Source organism: Mus caroli, unplaced genomic scaffold (assembly GCF_978045245.1).
Source record: "Mus caroli unplaced genomic scaffold, Mus_caroli_1 scaffold_6, whole genome shotgun sequence".
NCBI classification, from domain to species: Eukaryota; Metazoa; Chordata; class Mammalia; order Rodentia; family Muridae; genus Mus; species Mus caroli.
In genome coordinates this window covers 112,910,024-112,929,529 of record NW_028227261.1, presented here as the reverse complement: position 1 = coordinate 112,929,529, position 19,506 = coordinate 112,910,024, and the positions used below count along the sequence as shown (strand labels likewise).

The 19,506-nt window shown below is 45.6% G+C and overlaps 2 protein-coding genes across 8 annotated transcripts in view; one reads left to right on the top strand and one right to left on the bottom strand.

Moving 5' to 3' along the window:
• Fam219a (family with sequence similarity 219 member A) overlaps nucleotides 1-5,207 on the bottom strand; it is a 53,071-nt gene extending 47,864 nt beyond the window's left edge. The window contains exon 1 of one of the 6 annotated variants that reach the window (XM_021160083.3): nucleotides 4,733-5,207. In XM_021160083.3, coding sequence (XP_021015742.1) covers nucleotides 4,733-4,792 — 60 coding nt within the window. In that variant the 5' untranslated portion in view covers nucleotides 4,793-5,207. The remainder of the gene's footprint in view (nucleotides 1-4,732) is intronic. The other 5 variants (XM_021160085.3, XM_029476393.2, XM_021160082.3 and 2 more) reach the window with 5 other exon arrangements.
• Nucleotides 5,208-5,369: 162 nt separating this feature from the next.
• Nucleotides 5,370-19,506, top strand: part of Dnai1 (dynein axonemal intermediate chain 1) — a 66,672-nt gene continuing 52,535 nt past the window's right edge. Inside the window, exons 1-2 of one of the 2 annotated variants that reach the window (XM_021159679.3) lie at nucleotides 5,439-5,458; nucleotides 5,556-5,584. In XM_021159679.3, coding sequence (XP_021015338.1) covers nucleotides 5,558-5,584 — 27 coding nt within the window. In that variant the 5' untranslated portion in view covers nucleotides 5,439-5,458; nucleotides 5,556-5,557. Of the gene's footprint in view, nucleotides 5,585-19,506 lie in introns of both variants that reach the window. The other variant, XM_021159678.2, reaches the window with a different exon arrangement.

Below are 19,506 nucleotides of genomic sequence, written 5' to 3'. Positions count from 1 at the left end.
TTTCTGTTATAAGATGTCTCGAAAGCAAGGGTGCAGCTTCCACATTTCCTGAGATGGTTGGTGATAGTCTCTTCCTCTGTCCAAATCCATATCAGAAACCTTGGGGTCATCTGATTTCCTGCTCTCCACAGCACCTCTGAAGAAGCTCTAGATTCTGCCCCCCCCCATATTTGCTTTAGCTCAGATGTCATGTCACTCGGACACCTCTCTACTGCCTTCTCAGCCACCCACCTCACCTTCTCCAACCTCAATCACCACTAGAGTGGAAACCTAGGCCCAAATGTGTTTTCTACAATTACAGCCTTGAATTCATCCCAAATGTCCTCTTGTTTCTTTCTCCACGCCCACTGCCTGGAATCCTGGCCTTTCCTGCACCACTGTCAGACGGATGCTCCCACTCCTCTTCTAAGAGCTGGTGAGAAGTGTTGACTCTGACAGGTAAGCCCTCCCTTACCGCTGGACCAGAGCCCATCTTCAAAGGCACTGGGCCCTTCCTGGTTCTCCCATGGTACTCATTATCCTGCCCGAGGTGCCTCAGACAACCCTGCTCTGGGCGTACTCCTGCAGTGAGTGAGAGTCTCTGTTGTTGATCCCAACACAGCATCTAAGTTCTTTCTTGGTGGTTTTTAAAGAAGAAGCTGTGAATGTAAAGACTAAGGCCCTGGCAAACTGAACCAGAGGAAGATAGAGAGAGATGAGAGATGACTTCTCCCTAGGATCTACCCTTAAACTGAAGCACCAGCTGACCTCAAGGAACATCTTAAAGTAAAGGCACTTAGACCAGAGCGTGTGTGTGTGTGTGTGTGTGTGTGTGTGTGTGTGTGTGTTGTCCACAGTTGTGACTGACTATCTTTGTAATGCTCTCTTCTTCTTTCAGGAGCTCCTGTGGCCCAGTCATTGAGTTAACACCCTGGCAATCCCTTAGAGTCAACAGACAACGGAAGTCTTAAAGTCCTCTTCCAGGTCCAGTCAGAGGTGAGGATGAGAGCCTCCCCTCACGCTCTCAGGATCACCATGCTCACTGTTCATTCTGACATATATCTATGCCATATTTTAGGGAGATATGGCATATATAATATCTTCTTGTTATCATTCCAGTTCATCCTTCCGGAGAGCCACAAGCCGAGCCCTTACTTGTCTCTGCATCCTTATAGTACCAGGAATGGAGCAGATGTGTACTAACTCATGAACTAAGCACATTAGTTAATGGATAATCTGGTTTCAGTGAGGCTAGACTAGCATTCTCTCAAGCGTACAGCAACCACGTCTGTTGCCATATGCCATTCTGAAAGTATCTTATGGCTCTGTCTGAACAGGAGGCAGAGTGTTGCTTGATGAAGTTAAATACTCAAAAGCTCTATTTGTTTTTCTTGCAACAAATCTCTTCCAAGACATAGATGGTGTGGCCGCACCAACCAGCTGAACCGACCACAGGCCAGAGGGCCTGTGCCTGCCACTCATACTGACAACAGCCCAACAACAACAACAGCCCAACCAACAACAGCCCAAATGTTACTCAATTGCTCAGCAGAGCCCTGGGCATCGAGGAGCTCCCCTGGACCCATGAGGTGTGTGGCACAGCTGGCACAGGAAATGGGCCATTCCAGTGTTTCTGGAAGACAGATAGAGCAGGAGCAGAGCCCAGGGACTAGGTCACCAAGAGGAGCTCCCGTTTCTTTCCTAAGGAGACAAGAAGAGACCCTGGGGAGCTCAGAGACAGGCTGAGGTCTGGTTCAGCTGCTGAGATATAGCCAGGCCAATTAAATAATTGCTATGATGAGGAAAGAAGGCAAGCCACGCCTTTCAGGCAAACTCCCACCCCAGACAGGAGGCTCCAGGCAGCTGTGCTAACAGCAGCAGCAGCAACAATAGGGCAGGGATTTCTTCCTCTGCCTCCCACAAGCTGAGAGCTAATGCTTAAATTAGCACCTTGGAAACACCCAGATCTACTGGCTGCACCTTCTCTCTCCCTGCGGCTGCCACTCCCCCAAGCCTCCTTTTCAAGATGAGTTTCTCTTTCAAGTAAAAATAAAGAAAACGATGCTTCTCCTACAGCTCTTCTCCCAAGAGAGGAATAGCCTCTGCGGTCTCTTACTACTGTGGGTGAGGAGGGCTTTTGATGATGGGGCCCAAGACACAGGTCTCTGTCCATACACCCAGGTCCTGAAAGGAGCGTTGGGGCCTATACAAGAGCTGCCTTATCCTTTCTTGAGGTCTAAGGAGGCTGCCCCCTCTGCTCTCGGGCTGCGTACTCATAGAGTAAGCAAGAGAAGTAAACTTTGACTGAACCCTGTGCTCCAGCAGGTCAGGGCCCCATCTGAACTTACGTTGCTAACAGCTGTGCCCCTGGTATCTTGTGTAGTATCTGGGACAGAGTAGATGGTAAGTATTTGGTAAGTCAATGTTCTGAGTCAATATATCAGGCTTCATGCTATTCTTTGGAAGGGAGAACTAGGAACTATTGTTTAAACAGTGAATGAATAGAGACTTCCTAGAGGTCTCCATAAATAATAGCAAGAAGTGGAAGAGATCGCAGGTGAATCTGAGTCTGGGTCCCTAGTTTTGATGGTCTTTCCCCAAACACTCCTACAGAGCCATTCTGCCTTCTACCTCTGTGGTGTGCATCTTGATTCCTTATGACACGCATGAATGTCCTTGGGGAAATGCTACACTGGATTCTGCTGTTCTCAACAGAATAAATAACACTTAAGGAGTTTGGGGTTGGGGAGTGGGCGTGTCTCTAAACTCCAATATGGGAACAGAGTCAAGAAACAGGGTACTGTCTTTGACCCCCTAAGTGTGAGAGACTATATTGTTATTTCTTTAAGATTCCCTCAGCCTTGGCACAGCATTCTCTTGTAGATTGCTTTAGCCTTCAGAAAGGGACACAGGCAGTTACAGCTATTCTAATGAGCATCTTCTCACCACAAACGTCTCTAAACAGACCAAGAGTCTTCTAACCAGGGTTAAGAAAGAATACCAGGAAATAACAGAACCACCAAAAACAACTGCACAATCCTGATGGCTTGATTCTTTCTTCTCTTCCCTTGGATAGCTATTATCTTGGAATCCTCAGATAAGAAACAAGAACTACCTCCTCTCCTAGACTTACTAGGACTCCACCCCTTTCATCCACCCACCCACACATGATCAGCTTAGAACTGGAAGGGCATCCTCGTTTGAAAACAAGGTTAGCTGGAACAGGGAACCTACTAAATTCTAACTCAGCCCAAGGTCCTTCTTTTACATTCACAGAACCAACTTTTCCCTGGAGATTTTCTGGTTCCCAAAGAATTCGGTAGTGACATCAAGGTAGGGAAAAGTCCTGCAGCATCTCTCAGTTTAACGCTGTACAAAGCCCATCTGTTTCAGCGTCACACACCGTAGAAGACACTTGTCTCCAGCAGCACGGCAATTGATTATCCAGCAAACGGAGATTGTCATACTTCCCACCTTGCCACTGTGGTTCACCTTGGCTACTGTGACAGGCGGGTTCCTTATCTAGGAAACTACAAAGCCTACCTGTCAGTTTGGGAGCTGAAGGCCCAAGGGAAGAAGCTATTCTGGGCCACCCTGACTAACACAGAGGGAAGAGACATGGGGAGCCCTCAAGCTTCAGGAGTTGGAGAGCACAGGTCGGCTCCAGCAGAGAGCAAGGCATCCATTACCTATTGGTTCCTGGCCTATCACGCCTCGTTTTAGATCTTACTAGCACAGGCCCCAAGGTGGGTTAAGCAATGAACATGGCCTCTACATTCTTTCCTCTCTCTTCTCTAGGCCAGCTGGCTAGGCCTCTGACTTTCCTACCCATATGCTGACAGCAGTGACAGTCAGGTAGCCTCAGGGCAATGGCCAGCAGGCACCTTCTTCTTTAGGCCATGCCTCCATAAACTGGCATCACCCTCCCCCTTCCATCCCCTCGGCGCCGGCATCGATGACATCATTCCTGCCTGACTCCAGGACCACGGACCGGAGGCAGGATCCCCGCCCAGCAAAGACTCCAAACACGTAGGCCTAAGATGATAAGGGCTCTTCCGAATTCCGAACCGGTCGGCACGGCCCACTTCAGCACAGCTCCACCTCTTATCCTGGAGATACCTTCCCATGGACATCCTTGAGTCTCCATCTCGCCACCGCACACTCTTCCCCTTCCCGATGCCCCCAGATCGAAATGGGGCTCCTCTCTCGAGAGGAAGGGAATTCCCAGGTTCTGCAATGAACCTCTGCCCCCATCAAGGCCTGATTCCTGCTCAGCTTTGCTATATTTATCTAAAGGACCGGCGGGCAGGCCTCTCCTTTTCTAAAGGCCTATTTCCTTTCCTCCTTAGACTGATCTGCTGGCCTCCTCCCTCGCCCTGAGCATCACAGGCCTCGGGGAGCTAAACGCCTTTCTCATCCGACCCCTGGGCCTGCTGCCAAAGATGCTCTGTGACATCCTCCTAAATTGCCCTCCACTAGAGGTGTGCACTAGAGTGCCTCCCTTGGTCCTATCCGACGGCGTTCTGCATCTGCTGACCGTGCCCTCCGCCCTTTCAGGTCCTTCGCTCGCACCGCTGGTAATCTCCCACGGTTTTCTCGCTCTGCAAATCTCCCTCCCCCGGCAAAGCGTTTTCAGGACTCCCTCTACCTTATCAGATGGCGCCTCCTCGCACAATCCCCACGGCCTAGTTCCTTCCCTCCCTTCCAGCGGCGCCCCTCCCGGCCCTGGCCTCTCCGCCGCCCGCCCCCTCACCAGCGGCTGCATCTCCGAGTGCGCGGTGGGCACCTGGAACCGGTCGATCTCCTCCATCATGGTGCCGGCGGGCGAGCGGGCCAGGGGCCGGGCGCGGCCAGGGACGCCGATGGGACCGCGCGGGGCGGCGGCCCCAGAAGCCCGGCAGATTATGCAGACTAGGCCGCCCTGGACCGGTCGGGCGGATAAGCGGATGGAAGGATGGATAGGCGGTGAGAGGCTCGCGGGATGACTGAGACCGGCGTAGCTCCGTGGGGTTGCCTAGAGCTACCGCGGCAGTAGCCCCGCGGAGCCGCAGGTCTTGCCTCGCCTCCTCCTCCGCCGCCGCCTCCTGTCAGCAGCTCAGCCACTGCGGTGACTCTGCAACTCCACTTCCGGGTCCGGGACACCTCCCGGATCCTGCATTATTCATGAGAAGGCGGTGTCTGGGCGCCCCCAGCCCTTCCCACTTGCGGGAGCTCCTTGCGCGGAGGGCGGACTTATCTTTCTCTGCGGAGGCGGGGCTTAGCGGAGCCAGAGGATCCCTGCGCGCCCAAGCTCCGCCTCCTCCCCGTGTCCGGAGGGGGCGCTAGGTGCGCCTGCGCGCCCGGTGCCTGTCGGTTGCTGGGTAACCGCGTCAGGGAGGAGATGATGCTGTTCTACAAGGGCGCGAGGACCCACAACGTCAGCTGTCCCCGAAGAACCCTGGTGACTGGGAATTGAAGTGGAAGAGAGTCTGCACTTCCTGTGTGTGGTCAAGAAGGAGAAACTGCTCCCAGGAGAGGAAGCGTTTTGTAGGTTTTTCAGGGTGTGAGGTGCTTTTTTTTTTTTTTTTTTTTTTCAGCAATGCCCTCGAAACAGATTCGTAAGCAGGTAATGTCTTACTGTGGCCTGCTGTCTTCTGAAGACCTCTGACCTTAACCGCCAGTTATTTCCTGTTGACCTCCAACCTCTCTTGTGACTCCTGGTTTGTGTTCCCACTGACATGATTTCTCCTGTTCTCTCACAAATCCTGCGCTCCTCTCCCCAATTTTCCTGAACCCACAGTCATTTTACTTTTAACCGAACCTGGTTTTTTCTTATTACTACCATCTCTTCACAGACCCATCTTGTCTTGTCTTCGCCTCTAGTCTCCTAACACTCCACTGAGTCCCTTCCTCATTCCCCTCTCATTCTTGTCCCAATGGATTTTTTTATTCAACACTGCTGCATGGTCAGTGCAGAGCTAAGTAAGCGGGGACATTTGCCATGTGGGAACTCAGAGAGGGGGGCATGAGAACTGCACAGGAGACACGGAATAGAACAGATCGTGTGCAGGAATTTGGAGCAAGAAGTCAGAGAGGAAGAAAAAAAAAGACCCTTTTTCTAACCATGTTCCCTGCCCTCCAACACAAGTCTCCTCCTTATAAGACCCTCATCCACTTAGCCTTGTGAACGTTATGTTTCTCTCACCTGGCAAGATGTCATCCCTTCTCACAGGAGAGTTGAATTACTCTCCGAATCACCATGCATGATAAGCTAGTCTCAGGTTCTCAAGGAGCATTCTGCGATATAAAAGAATGACTCTGTCCTACAGAAATTGCTTTTATTTTCTAATGTCTAGCAGAGCTTCTACTTAAAAAACAAACAAAAAACAAAAATGCTTTTCTATACTTAAGCCTAGGTATATTGAGGCTTGGAGAGCAAATCTGTGCCCATGATATCTAAGACTTCACATATTTTGGTAGAGATTCTTGTATAACAACCTTGAGCCTTCTGCTTCTTTGACATGCGTCATCTACAGCTGAAGAACCGATCAGTCTTAGAGCTCTGTAGGCATTGAGAGGCTGTCTCTCCTTGTATTGGTCATGCCCTGGTTTTATGTTGAGGCGGAATTGTGATTTGAAACTCTTGTTCTGTGCTCAAGGGAGCCGACCCTTAATTTATAGGCAGTTTGTTTTAAGTTGACATTACCAAGGTCAAGCTAGTTAGATGTAATAAAACAGACCCTTTTGTATGCTTCAGGTTTTGATAGAATTGTTATACGAATACAATGAAAACATAGAATATGTCCTCAATTACAAGAAATCCCCTGTGCCTTAGTCCAGTTGAGTTCCCCTCCCTCCTGCCCCCTCAGCAGTGGTCTGCTTTCTGCCCCCTCAGCACTGGTCTGCTTTCTGCCCCCTCAGCACTGGTCTGCTTTCTCTCACCACAGATGATTTGTTTTCCTGTTATAGTTTAGACAGAATGAGTTTCTCCAGCCTCCTCAGGTGAAACAGCAGTGGCTAGCTACATTGAAAGCAGAGAGAGGCGAGAAAACCTAGACCAATGGGCCCTGCATGTCTGCTGGAGGGAAGGGGTATTTTAGTACAATATAAATACTAGTGTGTTGTAAGGAAAGGCTAGGTTGTGCTTATCATGGTCTTGTCTCACTGAGATTCAATTTAGATCAATACTAAGCACTAAAGTGTGGGATAAGCGGGGCATGCTTGTGACATTGTCTCTGTCTTCCTTTATAACAGAGAGCAGAAGTGTGAAGGCCTTACTCCTGGGGCTGAAGGGCAGAAAGGCATGCAGGTGGGGGCAGTAGAGAGGCGTCAGGGAGGAAGGAGGACAGTAGGACTTAGAAGCTCATCCTGGTTAGGAAAGGAAAGGAAAGGTCAGGATTGGGACAGGATGGAGAGAAGCTTAAACTATTTGTTCCTGTCACACCGATGAACAGGGTCTTTTAGTGCTTTTGAAGTTCTCTCTCCTCTCTCTGTCTCTCTCTGTCTTTGTGTGTGTGTGTGTGTGTGTGTGTGTGTGTGTGTGTGTGTGTGAGAGAGAGAGAGAGAGAGAGAGAGAGAGAGAGAGAGAGAGAGAGAGAGAGGAGGTGGCTGCTGAGGCCAGAGGCATCAGATACTTCTGGAGCTAGAATTATAGATGGTAGTTAGCCACCCAAAGTAGACCCTGGGGATCAAACTCGGGTCTCCTGCAAGAGCAGTGTGTGCTCTTAATGGCCAAATCACCTCCCCAGATCTGCTATGTATGCTATGTAATATTTTCTTGTGCCCTCAAAGTCTCAAAAGTCTAACTGGGTTCATAGGGCCCAGATGTCCCTGAATGGTCCTGTTATCACTACCCAGTCTACTTCAGACCTTACCATTAACTTTGTGAAAACTCTCCGACCAGCACTCTGACATGCTCTCTCCCTCTAGAGTGATATCCACAACTGCTTTCTGCTCTAGGCCCTGAAAATGCTCCTGCTCCGTGGCCTTTCCTGTCTACCCACATCTGCTTCACCTTGCCCTGCCTAAATTTCCTTTTTCTTTCTTGTGTGCCTGTTGAGTTTAAACATAGCATTCATATTTTCCTATAAAAGACTAAGCCCACTTTCTGAAAACAGAACAGGGTGACATGCCTGCCACTGCGCAAACTTTGTTGTAGCAATGATCAAATCTGGATTCTTGCTCATTGTTGATCTCTGTAACTTGGATAAAACCTTGCATATATTTAATTATGAAAAGGAGTTGGTTGAATATTAATCTGAATGCATGAGCTCATCTTTGGGAGTTTTCATCTGAGTGTGTTTGATGGGTAGGCAGGAGGGTGTGCCTGGAATGGGAGTCATCGCAGGGAGCTTAAGTGGGGCCTGGCAAAGAGGAGATGTGTGTGTAACATGTTCTTCTGGGTTTCTCTGTGTGTGGCTGCTCTCACTGCAGGGCTATGTGCATCTGTGGCTTAGATCCTTCTGAGGTAGCCACTGCAGCTTATGCAATAACTGCAGATGGTCTGTCTACTCTGTGCCAGGTGCTGCCCTAGGTACTGGTGACACAGAAAGAAGTGACACAAATTAAATCCTTGCTCTCATGGACCTTATCTTCCACGTGAAGGTAACTTGTCAAGAGAGGAATAAGTAAGTAAAATGCATGGTGCATTAGGTGATGGTAGGTGCCAGAGGAAAGACAAACCAGGGTGATGTCGTTGGGCATTTAGGGGGCCAGGTGATTATAAATTAAATAAGGAACTCAGAAAGAGCCTGACAGAGGTGAGAACAGAGCAAGGGATTTCAGGAAAGGCAGGAGGTTGGCTGGGATGGGGGGAGGAGGGAGGAGGGAGGAGGGTGGGAAATCCTCCAGAAGGATGGCATAGCAAGTGTAAACTCCAGAGGCTGGGGCCCACTCCTTGTGTTCTGGATTGGCAAGGAAGGGAGACAAGTAGTAGGCAATAAGGTCGGGGAGGTGCCTCTGGCCTGTCTTGCCTTTACCCCCCCCCCAGAGTTAATCAAATAACTCACACCATATTAAATCAGTCATGATGAAAACTCCATGAATCATAATTTGTAATTAAAATGCATGACTGCCAGGCACCATAAACCATGACCAGCTCCAAACATCACTGGTAAGTGCCCCAGTAACAAAGCGTCCTTCCTAAAAATGGTGAGCATGCCAGCTAACTGTGTGTTATGTGCAGGGGCTTTGCAGCGATGCCAAACATTGCCTGGCAGCCAGACTTCTTAGTAGAAAAACCAAATTAGAGTCTTCTGTGAACTCCAGTTAAGAGCTAATTTTAGTTTATGACTAACAAATTTTAGTACCCTTTATAACTCAGTTGGTTATCATTAAAAGGGAGGGAAAAAAGTCTGGGGTTTGCACCATTTGCTTATAAAAGCCCAAGAAAAGGGACTTCAACTTTGTGCCCTTACAAGAAACCCTCCTGGGGTGACACTCTCAGAGATAGTTATCTAGATGAAAGGTGACCAGGCAGGGGGAGGGCAAGAAGAGAGCATTAGGAAACCAAGAATCCTCTTCTTAGGCTTTTCACCTCATCCCTGTAAATCTCTCAATTAAACCACTCCCACTCCCAAGCCCAGTCTGTGAAGCTACTCTACCCAATATGCTGCAAAACTCATCCCCACCTGCTCACGCCCTTGCAAAGTCATTCTCTACAGAGCATCAAAAAACAAAACAAAACAAAACAAAACAAAAAACCACAAAAATCGAAAAACCATTTTTCCCCTCACCAAGCATTAGCACACAGCAAAACCTTGCTTTAAAAAACAAAAATCTGGGCCAATGAGATGTGAGAAAGGAGCTTGCTATCAAGTCCGAAGACTTGAATTCTACTATGAGAACCCACATGGTAGGAGAAAACCAATTTCCAGAGGTTGTCCTCTGACCTCCATGAGCATATAGTGCCATAAACATGAGTGCATGATGCACACACACACACACACACACACACACACACACTTATACTTGGACGAGAACACACACACAAGTACATGAATAAATAAATGTAATTTGAAACAAAAAACCCAAATCTTTTCAAACTGCCAGTCTAATGAGGCTGTCCCCCATCAGAAGTCTTCAGTGGCTCCCTAGGATTTATAACTCAGAGCACAGTCCCCACATACCATTCTGCTGTCTCCTTCCCTGTTGTTGGAGAAGACAGAGCTAAAGTTCACCTTCTTCATCTGTATGTGTGTATGTGTGTACGTATGTATGTAAACATATACATACATACACACATTATCTATCTATCTATCATCTATCTATCTATCTATCTATCTATCTATCTATCTATCTATCTATCTCGGTGCTCTGCGCTCCTTTCTTCCACACTACGCATCATGCATCATGGTTTGTAATTAGTCACCTGTTTGTGTATTGTTGTATGTCTCTCCTGACATAGTATGCTTGTTAGAGCAGGGCTTGTGGGTGTTTTTGTTTGTTTGTTTGTTTGTTTGTTTGTTTACAGCGGGTTTCTCAGCTCCTAACAGTGACTATCAGGTCAGAAACTTTGTATGAATGACTGAGTGTTGAAAGAATGATGGAATATGGTGTGTGTGTGGGGGGGGGGGGCAGGTAGGTACCTTACCATGTTTCCTCACAGCAACTCTGGGGGAAAAAGCAAAACCTGAGAAAAATGTGAGCGTTTAAGGTATGAACAGACACATACGAATCCAAAATGGAGAATAAGAAATAACCAAAGAAGTGAGAGGATGGTGAAGTCAGGGTAGTTCATCAGCTGCTGTCAGCCATGTGGCCTGCTGCTACAGTCAGTGGTGAAAGCACTGAGACATGGCCTTCAGATGCAGTGATTAGGAATTCATTAAGGACTTTGCAGAGAACAACTTCAGAGGTAAAAGCGAGACTGTGAACTAGAAGGCAGTGAAGACCATATGGGCAAGGATATATTTTTTTAAAAAGATGAAAGTAAAACTTGAATATATTAAGCCCTGTGGCAAAGGATCCGGATGGAGAGAAGTTGAAGATAAAGGAGAGAAAAATTGAATTATGACTTGATCCAAGACTCCGAGAAGGTGGGATGGGATCAGCACAGACAGAAGGAGGGATGCTTTGAAACAAGGGAGAAAAAAGGGCGCATGCCAATGATGATAATTTTGAGGTTTCGTGGCAGGAAGTTGAGAGGGTTTTCTCTTCTCTTCCCCTAATAGTGTTACGGAATTCCTTCTGGAAGTGATAACTAGAAAACAAATTTTGCCAATGGCTGTTCCATTTTGTTATGATTACAGTCATGCTATTTTCAGAGTTATGGTCTGAGGTTTGTCATGCGCAATTATCAGATTACAAAACAGCTGTGAGTGTTTGAGGCCAGAACTCAGTCCCCTCCCCCCCCACCCCCCATTCGCTGTGGAGCCGAGCACATTGTTAGTATTTGGGACATGCCAGGTACTTGAATAATAATGGCATGGGGCTCTCGGGCTTATCATTGGGCTTTGCAGCCTGCAAGCCGATGATGAAGAGTAATGTTGGCTCCTTGGCTCCAGCTGTGAGCAAGCCGCATGAACTTGTTTCCGCTGGTTAGGAATGTGGATAGCGTGCTCAATCTTCCCAGTTCTCGAGCACTGACAGGGTGGTGTGGGAGAAGCAAAGAATGTAGCTGTTGATCAAACTTTAGTTCCACTCCTTTGAGTTGTCACCGTGCTTTGGATTTGCTGGGGTTTAATGTCCTTCATTTTTCTTGCCTCCCTGCTTTGCGAGCCCTTGGGAATAGGAACCAGCTCAGCTTTGTCCCCTTAGCTGTCATCCAAGGCCCTGAATCCTGGAGACTGGGTGAAATGGTTAGTGGCCGAGTGAATCAGGACATGAGTGGCTAGCAGACGGTGGAAAGGTATGTGTGGCAATTCTCTGAACACAAGTTCTTTCTGCCCACAGAAGCTGTTCCTGCCACCCTTATCCTCACAGAAGCAGGCCAATCCTGAGCACCAGAAGGAACCCTGACTCGGGTGTTTAGCTTGGGCTCTCCTCCCATGAGTACTTACCTTATATGCATTTTCTTATTTACTTGTTCTTTCCATGTATCATGCATTAAGATCCATCCCTGGAATATAAATGGACCAAGTAATCTGTGGGTCCTTGAATAGACAGACACTTATGTGTATACCTCTTGCCTTCATAATAATGATTTTATCCTCTCTCCCCAGACTCCCCAAGCCATTTCTTTTGCCATTATAGGCTTAGTAAATTCTTAGGAATGTGTATAGGTGGCTTTTTTTCTCCCAATAGGTTTACAGCCATATAAACCCACTGTCAACTGAAAATATTGTAAGCCAAATGCATTTACTACACATCGCTTACCAAGCATCATAGTTTAGCAACACAGTCCATTGTAGAGTGTGAGCTATTCACCCTTAAGGTCGCTTAGCTGACAGGGAGCTTTGTCTCACGGTTGCTGCCTACCATTTCAAGAAAGTATACCACATAGCACTGGCATAGGAAGGGAACAAACTTTCAAGTATTGCCTGTGCTGAATGCATATCACTTTCATCATCCTAGGTTGCAAAGACAAGTCAGAGCATCATAAGTCAGAGGCTGTCCATAGTGTAGGCAAGTTCTTTGAGTTGTAAAGAACAGAGCATCTCCCAAGTTGGCTCAAAATAAGACAGGCAGGAAAATGCACAGAGTGTTTATGTGTAGGGCCGTGTATGGTCTCATAAGCGTATAGCTGGCCCAGCCTGGAGCTGGAAACCATTCTGCAGCAGATGTAGAGGCCCGTGGCTTTGTCCTTCTCTCAGAGCCTCGCTACTTCTTTTAGTAACTGCTCTTTTTTTTCCCAATCAGCCAGTGTTTCTATGGTCTCTGCTCCCTCATAACTTAGTATTTCTAGTTCATGACGCCTGCTCTGGCTTCCTCTGTCGCATGAGCATGCCATCAGTATCTCAGTCTCTCTGTGGCACCAGCTCAGACTCTTAGGGAAGAGGTCTGACTGACCTTAGCCTAGTCACTTTCATCCATGGAGTCTGCATCAGGCTCTGTGAGGAGTCCAGGCTGGAAGCAGGCAGTTTCCTCTAGAAAGAGTTAGTCATTTTTTTGTTTGTTTCTTTCTTTCTTTCAATGTAAAATATAACTTGGTTTACACTAAAATAACTTTTTCATTATTTCTGGTAAATCTCTTCTTTCTCATGAATTGTGCACAAAGGAGCCTCAGATTTCTTCTAGTCCAGTGCCTTCATTCAGGGCTGATATTTACATTACAACGGTTAAGTCCTTTGCAAAAGCCTTTACTATAGAACCTAAAAAAAATAGCACATATCTGTAGTGAATTTTAAGATACCATATACTTTCTATGTAACTTGTAAAGATGTTACTGTAGGAAACTTGCATTCTTCCTACCATGAGGCAGTTAATTCCTGACTCCCCCCTCCTGATACTTTCTTGATCATGGCATGGGTTGTGTGGAGCAGAAGACAGATGCTTGAGGAGAGCGCGAGCATGTGAGGGAGAAGCTGTGGCGATTGGTGAGAGCAGGCAGAGGCTTTCAGGCAGGCTTGTAAGCATATTCACAGAATTAAAGACGCCGCTGTCTTAATGGATGGACAGACAGGAACTCTTAGCAGAAGCATAGAAACAACAGGGAAATGCACTACCAGATATGAAAATTTCATTTGATGGCCTGACAGCTATCACAGTGGACTGTGTTGCTAAGCAATGCATTTGGTATCTTAGGCGCATCAAAAGCGTTTTGACTCACAATGTGTTTATCTGATGTAACCCTGGTAGAAGTAGAGGAACATCTGTATACAAACATACCTTCCAGTTTGCTAGGCCTATAGAGGTGCATTCTGGGTACATGGATGAATGGAAATGATCCAATTTGCAGAACCAGAAAGAAACAAGATTTTTTAAAAAAGAAGCTATAGTAGTAACCTGTGGGAATATGTCATGTGTATAATTGGAATTTGTATGCTGTTGGGATACCAGAAGGAAAAATAAAAGAGGAAGAAAAAAATCTGAAGAGATAGTTTCAAAGTTTCCCCAAATGATGGGAAACCTTTGGGTTGATGGGGAACTGAGTGAGCCCAAGCAGGTTACGTACAGTAGAGTCAGGTCTAGCTCCCTAATACTCATGGCTTTGAAGACCAAAGATGAAAATGAATGCATTCATAGTCTGGACTGTGCTCAGCAGTTCCCTGAGGACTGTCCTCAGAGGGGCCTGGCAAGCACCTTGGGGTCCTGTGCTGCTGTAGAGTATTACACCTCTAGTTGCCTTGAGTTGGAAGCACTTCCTGGGTCAGGAGAGCTAGTTCCCAAGAATCTTCTGAAGGTAACCGGACCCTGCTCTGCCCCGTGCCCAAAGCACAGAGGGAATAGAGTGAAGAGCTGGCTCTTGGCCTTGGCACCCTGCACCCTTCCCTTTTGCCTCAATCCACACATTTGACACCTCCCAGGAAGCCATTTTTAATCTGTGCAACTCATGTTCATCCTAGCAGTCTTGTAGTTTTTTGCATATCTGGTTCAAATCCCTATTAGGAGAGAGAGAGAGAGAGAGAGAGAGAGAGAGAGAGAGAGACTCTGAGATGTGGGAGTGGGGAGAGAGGAAGACATATTGCTTAGAGAGAACAGTGATATAAATTATGTATTACTTCTCAATGGATTCCAGACTCAATGCAATTATATATTTAAAGCACTGAAAGAAATTACTATTAACCCAGAACTCTCTATCCAGCACCTCTCAAGAAAAAAAATAATAGGACCAGTGAGACAGCTGAGCATGAAAAACTCTCACTATGCAGAGCTGATAACCAGAGTTCAGTTCCCAGAGCCCACAGTGGAATCAGGGAACTGACTCCCAAGAATTATCCCATGGCCTCCATATGTGTGCACTCACACACACACACACACACACACACACACACACACACACACACTGATAAACAAAAATGATAATAAAGGGTCCCTCATAGAAAGTATGAAATACATTTTCAAAGCTGAGAGGATTTATTATCATTACACATCAAGACCAAGGTGCACTGGTAATAGGACGCATATTGGTAAAGGCAAAATATAGCTTCCCCAACCCTTCTATTAATTTTTAAATGGTATGTGACTGTTTAATGCAAAAGTAATTACTATTATTGTTGTCAGGTGGTACCCCCAATGTATGTGGAAATGAAATGTGTGACAATATAGGGGAAGGCAGTGGTGATAGATAGGATTATAACGTAAAGTTATTGGAAGTGGGTTCAGTGATATATTCCTGTATTGGTGGTGGAAGTTGAAGGCCTTGAGACTCTGTCTACAAAACAAAGCAAAATTCAATATTGTTGCACTGTGAAATGGTATGCTATTTATTTCTTAGTAGAACAGTTATCGCACTGGAGAGTGCAAAGTGGTCTGATGTTCTTTCCTGTTATTTTGTGTTGAGACCATCTCATATAGCCAAGGCTGGCCAGAAATTGTTCTGTACTCAAGGCCAGGCTTGAACTCTTAATCCTCTATTCTCTCTATCTCATGGGCTGAGATTACAGGAGTCTACTGCCACACCTGGTTTAGTGTGTTATTCTTGGCAGTTGATGTGTGTTGTAGACCTTCCAACAAATACAGGCATATACACACTACAAAGCAGCACAGATGAGAAAACCAACTAAGAACCTGAAACAGAATACTAAAGAAAACTTTCAGTTAACACACCACACAAAAGGAAAGAACCAATAAAAATCAAATGGAGATAAAACAAAAGAGCATCCCACCTCCCCCTCCACCATACACCTCCCCATCCCCAAACATACCTCCCCTTCCCCCCTCCCCTCCCCCCAACACCTCCCCACCCAACACAGGAGGACAGAGTAAAGGCCAATCAGTACCTTCATCCAAGAAGTAGAGTTTATCAGACTAGGGGGAAAAAGCCAGGCGGTGGTGGAGCACACCTTTAATCCCAGCACTTGGGAGGCAGAGGTAGGCGGATTTCTGAGTTCGAGGCCAGCCTGGTCTACAGAGTGAGTTTCAGGACAGCCAGGGCTATACAGAGAAACCCTGTCTCGAAAACCAACCAACCAACCAAACAACCAAAAAAGAATTGACAAATCATGGGGCTGAAGAGATGACTGAGGGATTAAGAGCATTAGCTGCTCTTGCAGAGGTCCTGAGTTCAATTCCCAGCACCAACATGATGACTCACAACCTTCTGTAATGGGATCTGATGCCTTCTTCTGGTGTTCATGAAGGCAGAGCACTTATGTACATAAATAAACAAATCTAAAAGAAGAAGAAAGAAAGGAAAAAAACAGTTGGCAGTCATAAAGATATCTAGAGAAATAAGTACAGAGACAGAGATTTTTAGCATTCTTCTCTGACTGAGAGATACAGAAAGTCTGAAGAGCACTGTCAACTAACTTGACCTAATTAACATTTATAGAACATTACACTTAAGAACTGCAGAGTGTTCCCAGAGATCAACTGTACGCTGAGATTGAAAATAAGCCTTAATATGTTCTGAAAGATTGAGCTCCTACAGATTCTATTGAAATTTAATATATCCACCGAGGACAAAACATTTCAGCATAGGTTAGGCAAAATAGAGTTAAACAATACATTTAAAACGAGTTAAACAATATGTTCAGAATTTCTAAACGTTAAAGAACATACTTCTAAATGATCCATGGAACGAAAACAAAAACAAAATCCACAAGAGAAATTACCTTAACAGAAGGCATAAAAATATGTAAAGTTGTGGGGTGCTGTGGAGTGGGGCTAACCAGAAATGTATAGCTTTTAAAATGCTTTATTAGAAAGGGAGAAAGGTTTAAGATCAGTTTTCTAAGTGTCCACCTTAAGAACATAGAGGAGGGCCGTGGCGGGCTGGAGAGATGATGCACAGGACTGCAGAGTACCTGCTGGCCGCCCATCCAAAGGACCAACTGCACTCAGTTCATATCAGCACTCGGCTCATATCCCCGCTTCTAACTCCACCTCTGGGGAATTAAATTCATGCAACAACACACATGACACATAAATAAAAATAAAATTAATTTTTAAGAAAAGGAAGAGACCAGGGAGACAGCTCAGTGGGTTAAAGCACTTGTCAAGCCTGGTGATCTGAGTTCAATGCCTGGAACCCACGAGGCATCTCCTGACCTCCACGTGTGCTGTGACCGTAAATACAGGTTAAATATAACAGTATTAAAGAACACAGGAAGAAGATAAGCAAAGCAAACCTAAAGTAGCTGGATCAGTATTTATATGACATCCCATGTTTCTATGACAAATTAATTTATTTTACCGTTTCAGAGAAACTCAGAAAGAAAAGAGTTTAGTCAAGTCAGAAGTTGGTTCTTTGAAAAGAGTAATAAAGTTGATTTTTAATATTGCTTTTATTTTTGACATTATAATACAATTATATGGGCTGGTGAGATGGCTCAGTGGGTAAGAGCACCCGACTGCTCTTCCAAAGGTTTGGAGTTCAAATCCCAGCAACCACATGGTGGCTCACAACCATCTGTAACAAGATCTGACTCCCTCTTCTGGAGTGTCTGAAGATAGCTACAGTGTACTTACATATAATAAATAAATAAATCTTAAAAAAAACCAATTATATTATTTTCCCTTTCCCTATTCTCTGCCTTAAACCCACCCATGTAACCCCCTTGATTTCTTTCAAGTTCATGACCTGCTTTTTCATTTATTGTTGTTACACGCATATACACATATACGTATATGTCCCTAAGTGCAGCCTACTCGGTCTGTATAATGTTGCTTGTGTATATGCAACACGATTTGGTGTTGGATAACCATCTGGCGTGCTCTTCTCTGGGAAAACTCTCTCTCCTACGCTCAGCGTTCCTTAGTTGCCTGTTCTTTGTATGGAGCTGAGGCCTGGAGGTTTTTCCACTGCTGTCTTTGGCTTGTCTGTTGGTGTCCTTGCTCAGCTCACGTTTACAGTCGTGTCAATGAGACTTCAGGTATGTAGTTCCTATGTTACTGTGAGCTTCTCATGTTACTGTGAAACTACAATGGACTCCCTCATTTTCTGGATCTTTCTGTTCCCCTATTCCACAATGTCACCTGAGCCTTAGCTATAGAAGTTGTTTTGTAGATGTATCTACCTATTGTGACTGGGCTCTACAACATTGATCTTTTAAACAAAAACTATCAAGACTTATCAAGGTTTTTAAAAGATAGAGTAGCCATTATCAGGTCCTATAGATATTAAATGGAGAGCAGGAGATATTATTAACAAATTTATGCAATCAATTTATCAATATATATATTTATATATATACAAACATCTTGAAAAATACAATTCACCTCAACTGACATAAGGAGAAATGGAAAATACCCCTATATATTAAAGAAACTGAATTCACAGTTTAAAACCTCCCCCTAAAGAAATTTGAGATGTAAATGCTTAGAAACAAAGAACTCGAGGCTTTCTGGGCTTGGCACATGAACTCCAGCCACCCAGAGAGCTGAGGAGGGGGACCGAAGGTCAGGTCCAGCGTGGACAATGTAGTACTAATCTGTAGTACAATCCTGTCCTGAACAAAATAGTACTAAGAAAACATGACAAAACCCTGGTCTTACATGGCATCCTTTTTAAAACAGAATATGGTGTAGCATGAGCCTGGTAGCAAAACCAAGCTATTATACAAGAAGAATATTACAAAGTGATCCTTCAGAAACATCAGTGCAAAAAAATTGACAAAATATTACTAGATCTGTTCCAGCAATATATCAAAAGAATAGCATATTAGACCAAGTGTGGTTTGTCTCCGGAATGTTCAAGAACTCAATCCAGCTCAACGTTAAAAAAAAATCAAAGTCTTTCTTGACATTAACAGAATAAAGGAGAAAATTCATATGGTGGCATCTCTAGGTTCAGAAAAAATGTTGACAAATACAGCATCCATCCACTGTAGATTGTTATAAGGGTCAAATTGGAATGTGCACTCAAAAATGTGTGGCAAATTGAAAGATGCTATGTAATACAAATCATTTTCCTCCCTGTGACACCCTGAGATTTGCAGGCTATTTTCTGACAGATGCTTCCGGGCCAGCACAACCCACTCTTCACTTATTCACGAGGAGCCCTCAGAGGGAGCCTGGTGCCTTGCACAGCACACTGTGCTGTAATAATAGCAGCTGTAAAGCTACATCTCTGCTGATAGCCGAGGGCTTCCCGGTGCTGGGCCCTGAATGGGTATCCTACCCGTGCTGTCTTGTTCTTACGTCAGTCCTATGAGGAAGGCACTAATCTCCACTCTACAAACAAGGGACTGAGGACTAGACAGGATCATGTCCAGTGGCCGCATACAGTGTGCAGAGAGTCAGGAAGGCAGCATGGTTCGCTCTGGAGAGCTGTCTGCTTTTCTCCATTTATTCATTCACTCATTCATTCCATCACTCACTCAGTCATTCACATTCATTCAGTCAGTCACTCATTCATTCGTTATTTATTGTGTATACATGTGAGTGTCCACGAAGACGTCCGAGGGTAACTCTGGGAAATCACTTTTTACCTCCCATCATGGAGATCCCAGAGTCTTCGGCTTGTCCTCAAATGTCTTTGTCTACTGAGTCGTCAGCTCAGCCTTG